The following is a 15,080-nucleotide window of genomic DNA, read 5'->3' as shown; positions in this document are numbered from 1 at the left end:
CCATATTTTAATAGAAGATCACCATTTATCAGAATGCATACCAAAATACTGCAACAAATTGGTCTTCAAGAGAAACAGCACAATGACAGAAAACTCGATATGCTACACCTCTGAGGAGCCTGCAGCCAGGGTGATTGGAAATCAACACACAACTCCCACTACCCCACACACAAATATGTACAGGTTATATAAGCCAAGATTTAGAAAACACATTGGAAGAGGAGGGACACACCCACATATGTATTTGTGTGCATGTTTTCCTTGAAAACATATAACGTTTTCTTTTGTTTTACTCAACTCAGAGAAATTCTTGATCTAAAATTATTTCATGCTTAACACTATACAAAGGAAATACCATAAAGCAAGTTTACATTTTCCTGGGAGCTGTTTGTTGCAAGTAAAAAATGTTTTGCATTTTTTCAGTGTAAAAATCCACATAAAAACAGGAGTTGTTATATAGTGCTTGCCATTTGTGTTAACATTACCAAAAAGCTTTATACAGGACTATTATACATTACAGAAGAGGAATATCAATGAAGAGGTAATCAGTGCTTCCAAACTTTTCTAACTGTTATATAGGGGAGATCTAAAGAGTCCAACATATTTAGATTTATAAGGAATTGTTTTCTTCCCTCTGATAACGTGCTCCCTGAATAAAGAAAAACCCCACAGACGCACTGCCTTCTATTCAACTACAGCCACCTTCCAGGGGTGCTGACACACAAGGGCCCTTCTACTGGACCCTACAGTTCTCACTGCCCTTGGACTCGGGGCCAGCTTCTGGGCTGGGAGCCAGCCGGCCTTGCTTGGCCCTCAGGCCCTCCCTGGGGCTGTCAGCTGAACTTCTCTCAGGAAGGTTACTGATGGAGAGAGATCTGGTGGTGGGTTCTCGGAGGGCAGTGCCTGAATCCACTGGGCTCTGTTGAGTAACCTTGACCTGCAACACAAGCGTCGTTGTTAGAGGTTTAAATCACGTTCACATTTCTACAACATGAAAAATCAAGCACTTAGATCACCAAATTTTAAGTTAAATTCTTCTTCTAGGAGTTGTACACAGTTTTACTCTTTCTTCTTCCCTGAAAACAGGCCCCCATCTAACAGAGAAGCTAGAGAAAAGGGTCGGACACAACCTCTGACCAGCCGCCTTGCAAGCTTCCCTTGACACCTCTGACGGCCGCAAACTCACTCCCAAGGCCAGTGTGACATTCTCAGGTCAGAAGGTACGCTCTTTGAGGGCAAACAGTATGTCCTCTTTACCTTTGCATCCATAGTGCCCAGAATATGCCTACCTGGCAAACATTCCATATTTGCCTAAATAAGAACCCAAAGCAGCTTCCATTTATCTTAACTGAGCCCCTGCTGTCATTCAAATGAACGTATTCCAGATGCATAATACCACCTTCATAGAGTGGAAGCTTTATTTACAACAGTTAAAAGACCTAAAGCCTCCTCCTCACATACCAGCATTTTAATCATTCCCCTCACATTGTTGTTTTATTCCCATATTTGGTTTATGGCAGAAGGGCAGCTATCTAATAATCAAGTCCAGAAAAAAGTAAATTCCCTTTCTGATGTCCTGCCTTTTAAGAGAAAGAGGGAATCTCAAAAATGTGAGACTTTAAGAAGTAGATGAAAGGGCAGGGTAGCTGGTAAAGTCGAGATTTTTTTGAGGTTTCCATGATAGTGAAAAAAGATAGATATGGGGTCGGGACAGAGACAGAGGAGCAAGACAGAGGAAGCACAGAAAAACTTAAGCAAAGCCAAAGACAAGAGCAGACAATTCAGGTAGGAAGATTTGTAAAAGAAAAAGAGGAAGGACTCTTAACAAGGGTGAAACGTGCTCAGTAGCAAGTCTGAGAAGCGGCTATGGGACACATCACTCCCTGCGCAACGGACTGCCGGTGACCTCCTTCTGAAGCAGTAAGAAGAGAGAATGGAAATTATTTCCCCGTTTATGTTCTTTCCATAGGAAGTACGTGGTCTTAAAAGGCAGCTAAATACTCTTCATTACAGAAAACATAGTAAATCTGGCCGACAGATCAGATCCCTGGAAAGCTTGCCTCTACCTCAGATGATGTGCAGGACATTTAAAAGGAGCAGCCTTGAAGGCTCAGGACTTAATGGAAAATTACTGTCCATGGAAAGTTGAAGGAAAAAAAAAACAGAGTTTTACTGGCACTCCTTTTTCTTTTCTTTTCTCTTTTTTTTTAAAAGTAGAAAGTGATACAAAAACAGACTTCCCTTGAACCCAACAGATGCAGGCGAATCAAACCTTTAGATTCACCATTAAAAGCAGGGGGATGGGGGAGTGGGGGATGGAGAGATCACACTGGGGAAAGAGAATTTAAACTACTCAATTCCTGAAACCCAATTAAATAGCCAAAGTCCACCCTTTGGCCTCCCCCTCTAGACTCAATTTCTTTGATTCTGAATTGAGAAAACTGTAGCCGGTGATCAGAGTTTACACTCTGGATTTGATCCTTATGTTGGTTAGTTAGCATCAGACTTATCCATAACTAGGTGAGGTCGGACTTACCAGGTACTTAAGCTATTAAGTGCACCCATACCCTAACTGTCTTACAAACTGTGTCTGCAGCCACAGTGGAGAGAGGGCAGGTATGCAAATGGCTCATTGGAAATGAACCTCATTAGTAGGAAAAATGGCTAAGACCCCACGAAACTGCTGACTGACTCTGTGGTGACGGCCTCACCATCATCTTCTACAATTAGTGGACGGTCGTCTGGAGCTGACTACCAACCCCAGATTCACATCAAGTCTACACACAATCACGACTCCCTTGTTCCCAGCAAACTGGGAGCTCTGGGCTTATTCATCCCAGAGACATAACAGAGAACGATCCTCACCTAATCCGCATTTTACCTATGTTCCCCTTTGAACTTGTCAGATGTCACTAAAGGTTCTGTTAAACGATCTAGGAAATCTCTCAACACTCAGCCAGTGACTTCAGGCGAAGGCTCATAATCCCAAGTTTCTAAGCAACTGCTTTAGGAAATGACACCTTGCTCTTTCTTTTTTCAAACTGAATGATGAAATATGCTCAACAGATGAGGCAAGCATTTTATAAGGTGATTCAGAAAATGCTGAATTAAATTAAAAATCAATAGGCTGGGGCTTCTCTGGTGGCACAGTGGTTGAGAATCCGCCTGCCAACGCAGGGGGCACGGGTTCGATCCCTGGTCCAGGAAGATCCCACACACCGCAAAGGAACGAAGCCCATGCACCACAACTACTGAGCCTGTGCTCTAGAGCCCGTGAGCCACAACTACTGAGCCCACATGCCACAACTACTGAAGCCCATGCGCCTAGAGCCCGTGCTCCACAGCAAGAGAAGCCACCGCAATGAGAAGCCCGCGCACCGCAACGAAGAGTAGCCCCCCTCGCCGCAATTAGAGAAAGCCCGCGCGCAGCAACGAAGACCCAACACAGCCAAAAATAAATAAATAAAATAAATAAATTTATATATATATTAAAAAAAAAATCAATAGGCCGGGTTTCAAAGGCTTGCATCTAATCATGAAGTCCCCTATAACCTTCTTTCAAGAGGAACCACCCTCCATTCATGTGCACAAGTGCACAAAATTGCTTAGCAATTCATAACCGCTGGTGCCTACTGCAGCCTGTAGCTAAGGCAAGCACACAAGTCTGCAGGCAGCCATGGTTATTGCTCTGTCCTCAGCAGATGCGACAGCAGCGTGGAGAGCAGGCCCCCTAGCGTGCAAAGCTCTCTTTCTTAGATGGTAAGTCTAAACTCCACATGGAAACTGCTTTAACATCAATTCCTCATGAAAGAAGGGAAAAATGACCCATATGATGATTTCATGAGGTGATTTCCTAACACACCGTTAAACATCTATTATTGCAATCACTTCAGGACATTCACAGCTCCATTCATTCAACAAATATATCTGTATTAGACATGAGGACACAGGTAAACTGTAAACATAACCAGGAACATCACAGAAGTCATACTGGAACTCAGAAGGCAGATATTTAGGCAAGTAATTACAGTAAAGTGAGCTGCCGTGAAATAGCAGGAGGTACAGGGTACTACCTATGTGTCATGATTTCCTGTTTTAAAAGAGCCAAATACTTCATTTCAGGAATTAGCTTGTGGTTAATAGCTTTAGTCAAACCTGGAAGCTTCACTCTTTAAAGGTGCTAGTTGCTTTATGGAAAAGAAGCTGTTCTTATGGTCCCTTGGAAAGTCAGGACCTACTCCAGTGTACTCTTCAGTGTTCGATTGCTACCAGCATCCAAGTGAAATCCAAATGTGAGTGAGTGAGTGAGAAAAAAAAGAGAGAGAGAGAAAAAGGTGGGTGGAGGGGTGGGGATGGGGAAGAAATTTGCACAAAATAGTAGAATATTTCTAATACAAGGCATGAATGGGCCCATTTTAATGAGTGAAAGAAAACCTCAGACCCTTCTTCCTCACTCCTGAGTTAATCAAATTTTTATTATAATGTAAGTTATGAACAAACTTAATAGTAGGCATAAATTCCTTAATCCTTAAAGCCCTTATACATCAACATAGCAAACATGTGCATATATGTTCTTGCTTTGATGCAACTAATCACCAGTGTCTTTGTATTTGGTGTCTAAAATCCTACTGAGGAGCACGCCTGCCCACTTAAGAATTACTACATTACACAAATAGGGTTACTACGCTTTCAAAGCTTTGTTGGCTGGTTCAAGGTAATCATATTGAATACTTAAACTCTGACAAGTAAGCAATCAAAGTAAAATCACAATATTAAAAAAAAAAAAATCTGTGAGCCATTCTAGAAACTTCCAACAAGATTCCTGCAATCCCTAGTTTGAGAAACAATGGGAAAAGAGCAAGACTGGAGCTGAGAGAGAGAGTAGGTGTTAAGTCTGGGCAGGTTCAATCTTTGTAAGTCTTACTTTCTTCCTCCTTTTATAATACTACTTACTAGGAGAGTACAATAAAATAAGAAAATAAAACTTGAGTTCCATAAAATACATATACTTTGCATACATAAATGGTAGATGCTGGTATGGATTATTGTAATGGGACAAAGATCTGTGAAGCAAATATCCTCTATGCTTTAAATAACGTGACTGGGCTGTTTGCAAGGTGCAGAGAGATCCCTAAGATCCCAGCCCTCCCTACCCTCAACAATCAAAATAGAGACATCCATACAAACAGAGCTACTTTCTCCGGACATCTACTGAAATATGTGCTTTTTGTAGAAAGTAAAGGAATAATAAAACACAAAGAGTCAGCAGCTGGGGGGCAGATGGGTGAGAGGGAAAACTGTGAAGCAAGCAATGACCAGTACCCGTGCCAAATCCTTCGATGGTACTGCCCGAAACTTTCTTACGGACCCTTTGAGTTCTGATCTAACAACGCCAATTCCCGTCAAACGATTTATAAGTGGCCGCTGGGTCAAGGACAAGATTGTGCGGCAGGGTAATGTGATGTTTATCCTCGCATCTGCTCGCTACTTTCCTCACTACTGACTTCTTTATACCCCAGGGAGAAGGTCAGACTTTGAAGAGCTCCTGAGTCAGAGGGCGCAGTGTCAAACCCTCGCCCAGATAATGCTGTCATTTCCTGGATTTCAAACGGTAGATACATGTTCACTGTAGTTTACCTTTTGTGATCTGCTGCCACCAGCTGTTGATTTGGAGGTCTCAGCGAGATTTTCTTTGTCGAGACTTAGGGGGGATGGTGCTAACTTCTGCGCAGCAAGGCGGGGGCTGGTCCTTGTCACCATGGTTGTTCTCCGCAGGATGTATGGGCTAGTCTTTCCTGTTGGGATGTCGGCAAACCCTAAAGGCAAAAAGCTGACCGTCAACACTGCTGGCTCCAATTCTACCTACGGTGGGAGTACTATTCACTAGGCGAAGTTTGAGCAAGGATAAGGGTGACTCCGAAAACACTTTCTCCTAGCCACAGTGGACAATGGATGCACTTTATTCATAGTTACCCTGGAGTCATCAAATTGAATAAATCACTAACAGGTTTTTTTTCTTATTAGAAACATAAGAAACCACATGGGGAAAATAACATTAAACAGAAAAAATTCTTCCTGCTCCTTTTATGTGGATGTCTTAACTCGCACTTTTCTAAGAAGAACACACCAGCAGGCCTTCCTGTAAGATTTGGATTAGAGGGGGAAAAAATGGGTGAAATGGAAAGGAAAGAGATAAAAGAAAAGGTCTGCTCTTGTTGAAAGGGGGAAAATGTGAAACGGTAACAGCTACTTGAGGTAACTACTCTCAGGTAGAAAAACTAGGTGGGAGAAGAGATTTGACCTTCCTCTGCACTCCTCATCTCCTTCCACAGAGGGAACTGACAGGACCTGTGATGACCGAGAGGAGAAGGGCAATGCCAAGGATACTTAAAGAAAGCATGTCACACACAGCATTAAAGTAACTACAGTAACTACAGCAGCATGTGGTTTTGCTTTGTTTTTAACCCTTTAACTACAAATAAAAAACAGAAACGAGAAAGAGATAGCTAACTATTTGGGGGTTAGATTTCCTAAGGGCTAGAGTTACTCAGATCAGTGCTTCTCAAACTATCTATGGCAAAAAATCGGTTTTGATATTTTGCGGCGGAGCGGTGGGAAGTAATTTCCCATCTGCTGTGGAATGATACTTTTGTATAGTACAATAAGAATGAATCTAATAGAAAACTGATTATGTGCTTGAATGTTGCAACAATAGCAAAGGGCTATGAAAATTTCAAACTCTAACTCTTGATTTCTATACATTGTCTTGATCATGGAGCAGTAACAAACGTTCCTAGACTGGCCCCCAATCTCTGGGCCGCACTTGGAGGACCGGTGGGTTTCAAAAAAAAAAGTGGTAAGTGGCTTCAGCCAGGGGTCCAGCATCATCAGGCCCATCCTCTAGCTCACCCACTACCTGGGTCACACATGACTAAAGGTGGGAAAGCTCGAAGGGTGTCTTTGATTTGGGGATTTTTCAACACAGAAATACCAATTTCTAAACAGGTTTTTGACAGCCATTTTTCAAATCTCCTAGTACTTTTGGTACTGTGACATGAGTAATTAGATCTTAGCCATTCTCTCATGACAGAAAAGAAAGTATATACCTAACCAGTTTAACAGTGGACTATTGCTTCTGAAGGTCAATGAGTACTGTTACACAATAACCTAAAAAATAAATGCTTCTGTCTTTTTGTATGTGAATTTTTATGAGCACTTTCAAAAGAACACAAATACTTTTTGAATTATGAGTACCTTTCTTTACAACTTCTGGAAGTCCCTCTGGCTCAGGCTCAGCGTCTTCCGCGTCCTCTGCAGGGTGAATACCACTTTTGACCGCTTTCCTGCTTTTTTTAGAAAATTTCTCTGGTGTAGAAGGTGTGGTTTCTCCCCCATCCTCCCGAATCCCACCGGACCTCTGCCTCTTGCCTGAAGCTTTATTTTGGCCAGATGATAACTTCTTTTCAGTAGCAGAAGGGACTGGGGATGGTGCTGGAACAACTGAATTCAGCGAAGGAGAACTTCGAAGATTAACTTTAGATTGTTGTGAACTCAGACGGGCAACCTGTGTTTCTAACATCTCTTTGGCTTTCTCTAATTTCTCATGGCTTATAAGCAGGGAACAGTATTTATCCAGGTATTCGTCTGCCTCCTTGGTTTTTTCTTCAAGGGTTTCTTTCAGTTCTTTCATCTCGGTCATTAATTCATCAACATTAACATCCACAACAGTACCTGTCAAAAATCAAGCGACACATCATTTGTAACTTGATGCTTCTCTGATTAACACTGGGCATCAATCAGCAAGCAGATAACCTTAGACTTGCTTCTTGATTTTTTTTTTTTGGGGAAGAGTGGCGGAAGATCTATCTGTATATGTTCTTATAGTTCTTGTTTGGGAGGGATCACATCAACATACATATTCTAGTGAGTTACATACTTATTGCGATAGCTTAAACATAACCCACCAAAATCTCAAACTCATATTTCAGCCAATCCATCAAACCTTCTTGTAGTTATCATATGACATCAAATGAATTAATTTATTGCATCCCCGATTTTCCCCTGTCCATCCTTTCTATTGTAAGGGAATGAACAGTAAAAGTCGACAGAGAATATAAAGTCACTGCTGTAATGACTTTGGGAGATAGGAAGGGGCCAGTGACAAGACAAGGCCAAAGAAGTTCTGAAAACCATTTGGAGGCAATGGAGGATCTGATGGACAAGGGCTTGAGGGATACTGTAAGGGAAGAGGTCTCAGTAACTTATAGCTGCCTGGTTGGCACTGATTCCATTAGAGACGCTCCCTGGAGCCCCGATCCATTCTGAGTACTCTTCTCAGCAGGCAAGACTGTTGACCTCCCACCCGTGCCAATTTATGTATGGTCCAGAAGAGCCACTTATACTATGCTTGCCGTCATCTATCCACACAGAAAAAGCATTCCACTCTGGGGGCATACGTGGAGAAAAGGGACAGGAAGAGTTGTCATTTCTTTTTTATTTCACCTCCACACCCAAAAATATAGCCCCCAACCCTTCCATGTAGTTGACCCACCAGGATGGGCCAAGGACAACCAGAATCAGCTGTTTATAAATTACCAATGCCAGCTCAGATGCCAGTCTTCCTTTACATTAGAACTACATCATGGACATCCACATGAAAAACTCTTCTTGGAAAGGCTCGTTAGCAGAAAGGGCTACCAGTTCTTTGTATGTTTTATAGAACAGAAGATGCAATAGTTCTATTTTTTAAATGCAGGCTTCATTCTGAATCCTATTAATGACCCCAAGCTAAGCACAAAATTCTGAAATTGGAAAATGGCTAACTGCTGAAAATCAGCATGCACTCATAGAACAGGGCACTAACGACACTTCCCATACAGACACACCATACGTGTATGATTCACTAGTGGAAAACAGTTTGGGTTCACTGATGTACCCAGTTAACACCCACCTGCTTTCTGTTTCTCTTGTGCAGCTTCAAGATGAGATACCTCTTTCTGCAACATCTCCTTTTCTTCTTCCAGCTGTTTACAGGATTTGATCAACAACTTTATTTTCCCCTGGGCACGATCGTTTTCCTTCTTCAACTTATCTGCATATTTTAGATTTTCCATCTACAAAACAGAAGTAATTCCACTTAAAACCTTGAATTGCTTTTCATACGCATATGGAAAAATAATAAGATATAATTAAGAATCATATGCTGTAAATTTAAGAACTATTATCTTCAAAACAATTCATCTTCTCTGCTCAGTGTCCTAAGTCCCCCCAGTAGACACTGTGGTTTTGTCACTCCCTTTCTTAGTATCAGCAAGCATCAGTCACAGTTCTTAATATAATGTCCTATTAAGTAGCCCACTATGTCTGTGTTTATCCAATAGGAATCACACCGGGAGGTAGGGGCCAAGGGTCCATGCACATATTCTTGGTAGGCCAAACACTCCAAATGACAGAATTGTTCGCTTTTGTGATCTGTGCTGTTGCACAATTTCAATACCTAAGATGGCATTTGTTTAGTCACACCAAGTGATACTACGGCTCACAACACAAATTTAAGGCCAAATGATATTATCATTTACAATACAAATTTAAATTTTATAGCAGCTCAAACAAAGAGTGAATAGAATGGTGGCAGAATTATGTCATCAAGCACTTCTCAGTAGCACATGTTCACAGTTCCTTAAGCACAATTGCAAAATCAAAAAAAAAGCTCTGAAAATGATTTCTAGGCAAAACTTGACTTGAACAGATATGAAGGAATTTATTCCTTTATTTATCCCACCTTGTAAAAATATTCATACATTTTGCTGTAGAAATATGAATTTGATTATGAAGTATTACCCCAAGATTCTGATGGGACATTATGTAATATGTGGCATATGCATTGCATTATGCAATATCTAAGAAATGCAGAATTGTAAAACAATCTAGCTCTAAGAGTTTCTGATAAGAGATCATGAACATATAAAGGCAGACCAAACTATTAAAAAAAAAAAAAAAAGAAGAACCTGAGCATCGCATTCATGTTACAAGTAGATTTCATTCTTTGCACATTTCACCTTGAAATAATTTATTAGCAATGTTGCAGTAAATCTGCACTTTCAGAACTTTCTATTTCTGATTCCAACAGTCATTGGATTAGAGATAGATTTAATTCAATTTCAACAATGCTGGGACTTCCCTGGTGGTCCAGTGGGTAGCCCTCCACGGTCCCAATGCAGGGGGCCTGGGTTTGATCCCTGGTCAGGGAACTAGATTCCACATGCATGCCACAACTAAGAAGCCCGCATGCCGCAACTAAAGATCTTGCATGCTGCAACGAAGGTCCCACGTGCCATAACTAAGACCCAGCGCAGCCAAAATAAATAGATAAATAAGTAAATAAATAAATAAAACAATGCTTATCAACTTCTACTTCATTAAAATTATATAAGATTTGTATAGACTCAACTAACAATATACCATTTTGTACACGGCATATATATAAATAGACATTCCCCACAGTACAACTGTCGAAGATTAAAAAAAAGGAGAAAGTAAGTAAATTAAAACGTAGACCTGAAGCTACTTCTGTCTTGTTACTAAACCTAACATCTCTCATGTTGTAGCAACAGAACATTATTGATCATTAATGTTATTTTGCACTTAGTTTGTATTTTATTGGTATATTTCCTTCACCTTGATAATTGTATGAGAGCTGTAAACATAAGAAATCTATACCTAGTTTTCTGACCTTTACTGAAAAATATTTATTTTCCAGGTTCATATTTTACATTCTGGATGGTATTCGTTTTATGAAAAGAATTTTGTGGGTATCAAAACAGCCTCCCTCTCCAGGTAGAATTACTGTAGCACCTTCTACAGTCTAACAATACTGAGATTAGGGCTCACCTCCTTTTTTTTTATAAAGAAAAAAGTTTTATGTTCCTTGCATGGAAAAGAAAAGGAGAACATACACATACGTGTACCTGACCAAGTGCTTGGCTCACCTTGATCTCCCCATAAGCCATGGTAAAGTGGGTTTGGTGACAGCAGTGAACCTGAAGACCAGTCATGCAAGACTTTCACCACCAAATTATTATTATCCACACCTGGAGGGGCCTGCCCTGATCTGTTATTGGCTTGATCTTCATATCCATCTCAAGAAGTCTCTGACATTCTCTACTTTGAGAGGATTCACTGAGCAATGAATGAAGTTTATTCAAGCTATGGAACTGCAGGCTATCCTCTAATTTTTAAAAAAAACTCAGCAGACAACTGATGAATGATATTATTTATGATTACAAAAAACTTTTTTCATGAAAATTAAAATGAAAGCACTTAATTTCATACTGTTAAAACCACCGTTAGATGTATGAACCATTCTAAGTCATGAAGTAATGATAAGTGAACATACCTTGGTTTTCTTCAATTCTTCTAAAATCTCAGTGGTCACTTTCAAAGAATTATTGAGTTCTTCTTTACTGGACTTTAAGAGGTCTATCTCCACCTTCTGTGAGCTGAGACATTCTTCCTTAGAAGTCAGTTTCTCTCGATATGTCTGGATTTCCATTTCATACTAGGGCAGAAAAATGTTACTTTAGCCAGGAGGCTCAGGTGCAAATATTGTAAGGAAAACAAACAAAAAAGAAAACTGCTGTTCCGGGGACCATTTCAAATGGTCTTTGCAACTCCCTTACTATTCTACTCCAAGACGGAAATGTATTTTTAAAAAAATCAAGTCATAAAATAAGACATGTGCAAGTAACTGGGGGAAAGATAGGGAACTTAATAGGATGGGATGTTCACAGGATTATACATCATAATAATAATGCAGAACACTGACCTTCTTGGAAAAAATGCCTCATCACCATGGTCAACACACTCTCTCCAGTTCCCCCAGTCACCAGACCACACATTTTTACCTGTTTGTTTATATCCAGAAGCAAAGCCTGGTGTTTCTTTTCAGCTTCCTGAAGCCGTAGCTGATATTCAGCTATTTCTTCTCTCATCTTCCCTTGCTTTTCCATGTGATCTTTGTGTACACAATCCAAACTCTTCTTCAGTTCACTATTTTCTAGCATGAGCTCCTTCAGTTGACCCTAATGAGAAAAATAGTAAAATCATGGGAAGATAATTAAGAACCTGGATATATATATCAACATCTAGAAAATACTGAATACTGAGTACTGGATATATATATCAATATCTAGAAAATACTGAGCACTGTCTTGCCTGTCATAGTGTACAGGCAAGACAATCTATATAGAATTAGTGCTATAATCCTTAGCAATGTACAGTCGACACTCTGTTTCCCCAGATTTCACATTCACTGATTCAACCAACTACAGAACAAAAATATTCCAAAACACAAATTCCAGAAATTTCCAAAAAGCCAAACTTGAATTTGCTGTGTACCAGCAACTTTTTACACAGCATTAACATTGTATTTACAACTATTTAGGTAGTATTAGGTATTTTAAGTAATGTAGAGATGACTTAAAGTATACAGGAGGTTGTGTGCAGGTTATACGCAAACACTATGCCATTTTATATAAGGGACTTGAGCATCTGCGGATTTTGGAATCTGTGGAGGGCCTGGAACCAATGCCCCGTGGATACCAAGGGATGACTGTATTCACTTTAAATGGCGATTTCACCTCCAGTGGCAATTTCCTTTGCTCCAGCCCAAGGTTACATCCACGGGGAACATAGAATCTCTGAAACCTCGACTTCGCTACTGAAACACTCTGGACCAAACCCTCCTAGGCTCCCAGGCTCACTTATTTAAGTACTTCTAGTGCAGTAATTTCTTGACCTCATCAGCAGTATCACCACCACCTTCACACTCAAGCCCCTCCAGACTTACGTTTTCTTCCTTGGCCAGCTTAGTTTCCATCTTCGATCAGTTTAAGAATTTCCTTCCCAATGCCCCCCACTCTTCTGCCCTTCTCTCACTTCACTGTGCAGGACTATCAACACTGCAGCCCTAGAGGTATCTGGCTTCTCCGTGCCTGACCCCAGATAGCTGTTTCTGTACGTGTTTATATACATGCTGTGTCCACTTCCTCATCAACCGTTCACTCCTCAACCCACTCCAACCTGCTTTCATCCCAGCTCCTCCGGAAACAGCTTTTCACGGCGGTGTTAAGCTCCATGTTGCAAACCCGAGGAGCACTCTTCAGCCCTCATCTCATTCGACCTCCAAGTAGAATCTGCTGCCGCTGACCACTCCTTCAGTCTTGAGAGAGCCTGCATGCGTGGCTTCTAGAACATGACGCTCTCCTGGTTTGCCTCATCTTGTCTTCTCAGTTTCTTTGCTGGCTCTTCCTCCTCCATCTCACCCTACATGCTGGAGGGCATCTGGGCTAGGCCCCGAGCCATCTTCTCTTCTCCATCTATATTTTCTACCATTCCCATAATTTTTAAACACTACCTATATTCTGAACTAGCCAAATTCATGTATCCACCCTAAGCATTCCCTTCAATCTCCAGTCTCATGTATTTGGTGTCACTTTAGATTCTACTCTAGTTCTTTACCATGCCTTCCTACTGCTCCAAACTTCTTTCCTATTATTTTCCATCTGACTCCAGACACAATGGCTTCCTTTCCATTTCTTTTTTTTTTTTAAATAAATTTATTTATTTATTTATTTATTTATTTATTTTTGGCTGTGTTGGGTCTTCGTTTCTGTGCGAGGGTTTTCTCTAGTTGCGGCGAGCGGGGGCCACTCTTCATCACGGTGAGCGGGCCTCTCACTATCTTGGCCTCTCTTGTTGCGGAGCACAGGCTGCAGACAGCGCAGGCTCAGTAATTGTGGCTCACGGGCCCAGTTGCTCCGCGGCATGTGGGATCTTCCCAGACCAGGGCTCGAACCTGTGTCCCCTGCATTAGCAGGCAGATTCTCAACCACTGGGCCACCAGGGAAGCCCTCCATTTCTAAAACGTACAAAGATCTTTCTAATTTCAGAGATTCTATCACACTGCTCTCTAGACCTAGAAGTCTCCTTCGTTTGCCCTGTTCTTCACATGGCTGACTCCTTGCCTTGCACGTGAGATTCTCTGACCACCCCATCTAAATTAGGTTCTTCCTTACCCCACACTCCACTTCCCAAATATTCTGCAGTGAAGAATCTTGCTTCCTTTATAGCACTTAACAGTTTATGATTATTTGATATATTTCTTATTTAATGATTTATTGTATGTCAAGATGGTAAGTTCTATGAGTGCAGGAAGAACCACAGGACAGCTATCGCTCACCATTCTATCCTCTGACCTTAGCCGTGTTTATAGAATGAATAAAGCCATTGCAGACTAACACACTCATATGTATGGCCTTGAGGCTGAACACCTAGCTTTCCTTTTTAGTAGAGCCTATAAATGAAAGACGAATAACAATATACTTGGGATACTCCCAAGCTGCTCAGTACCAAAGGAGATTTTAGCAGACTCAGGACTCAAATATCATCCATAGGAACTCCTTCCACAGAGCATTGCCAGAAAATTCCATGAGCCAGTTGCTGAGATTAAATGCCAAAACTTTTCAATTTTCATTAGATTAAATACCACATTTAAAGAAAAGCACTAACTTCCCCAACTCCTTATACAGGCCATTACAAATATCGCTTCAACTTTTTTTGATTACTCTGGGTCATAATCACAATTATATTTTGCTGTCCTTTTCTGAGAATTACTTAGGGATGAAGTTGCACAAGGACTACATGAATATAGGAGTGTTTACCATTTGCACGCATGGTAGCTGCTACCTAAGACTTGGTGTTAAGAGATTCAGGAGAAAGTGCATGAATCAGCAATGTCTATTAGGGGACCAGCAGTGGGAGTGGCAGCCCAAATGCTATAGTTCTGCCACAACCTGCCCTCAAATAGCACCCCAAGACTGCTCCAACTTTACATCTTACTATGACTTTCTTTCTGTTACTTTGTTAGTTCTTTGCAAGATCAGTGCATTTGTCTCTAGCAATGTTCGGGCTTGTAATCTGTGGCAGGCTAGGACAACAGCCTACTGAAAGCGGCATGAAATCCTTTTCTGGTATGCGTTAATGTAGTTACAAGGGTCGTCTTCTATGAAAAAACTATTTGG

At 41.0% G+C, this 15,080-nt stretch overlaps 1 protein-coding gene across 1 annotated transcript in view; it reads right to left on the bottom strand.

Annotated features, from left to right (window-relative positions):
- Positions 1-585: 585 nt before the first annotated feature.
- The window catches only part of CENPF (centromere protein F), a 58,522-nt gene continuing 44,027 nt past the window's right edge, over positions 586-15,080 (bottom strand). Inside the window, exons 15-20 of the mRNA XM_061185605.1 lie at positions 11,904-12,080; positions 11,396-11,557; positions 8,951-9,113; positions 7,255-7,731; positions 5,638-5,816; positions 586-937 (exon numbers count right to left, since the gene is read on the bottom strand). Of these exons, the coding sequence (XP_061041588.1) occupies positions 734-937; positions 5,638-5,816; positions 7,255-7,731; positions 8,951-9,113; positions 11,396-11,557; positions 11,904-12,080 (1,362 nt within the window). The 3' untranslated portion in view covers positions 586-733. The remainder of the gene's footprint in view (positions 938-5,637; positions 5,817-7,254; positions 7,732-8,950; positions 9,114-11,395; positions 11,558-11,903; positions 12,081-15,080) is intronic.

This window comes from Eubalaena glacialis, chromosome 3 (genome assembly GCF_028564815.1).
Source record: "Eubalaena glacialis isolate mEubGla1 chromosome 3, mEubGla1.1.hap2.+ XY, whole genome shotgun sequence".
In the NCBI taxonomy this organism is placed as follows: domain Eukaryota; kingdom Metazoa; phylum Chordata; class Mammalia; order Artiodactyla; family Balaenidae; genus Eubalaena; species Eubalaena glacialis.
The sequence above is the reverse complement of the archived record's forward strand: the minus strand, read 5'-3'. Positions and strand labels throughout refer to the sequence as shown.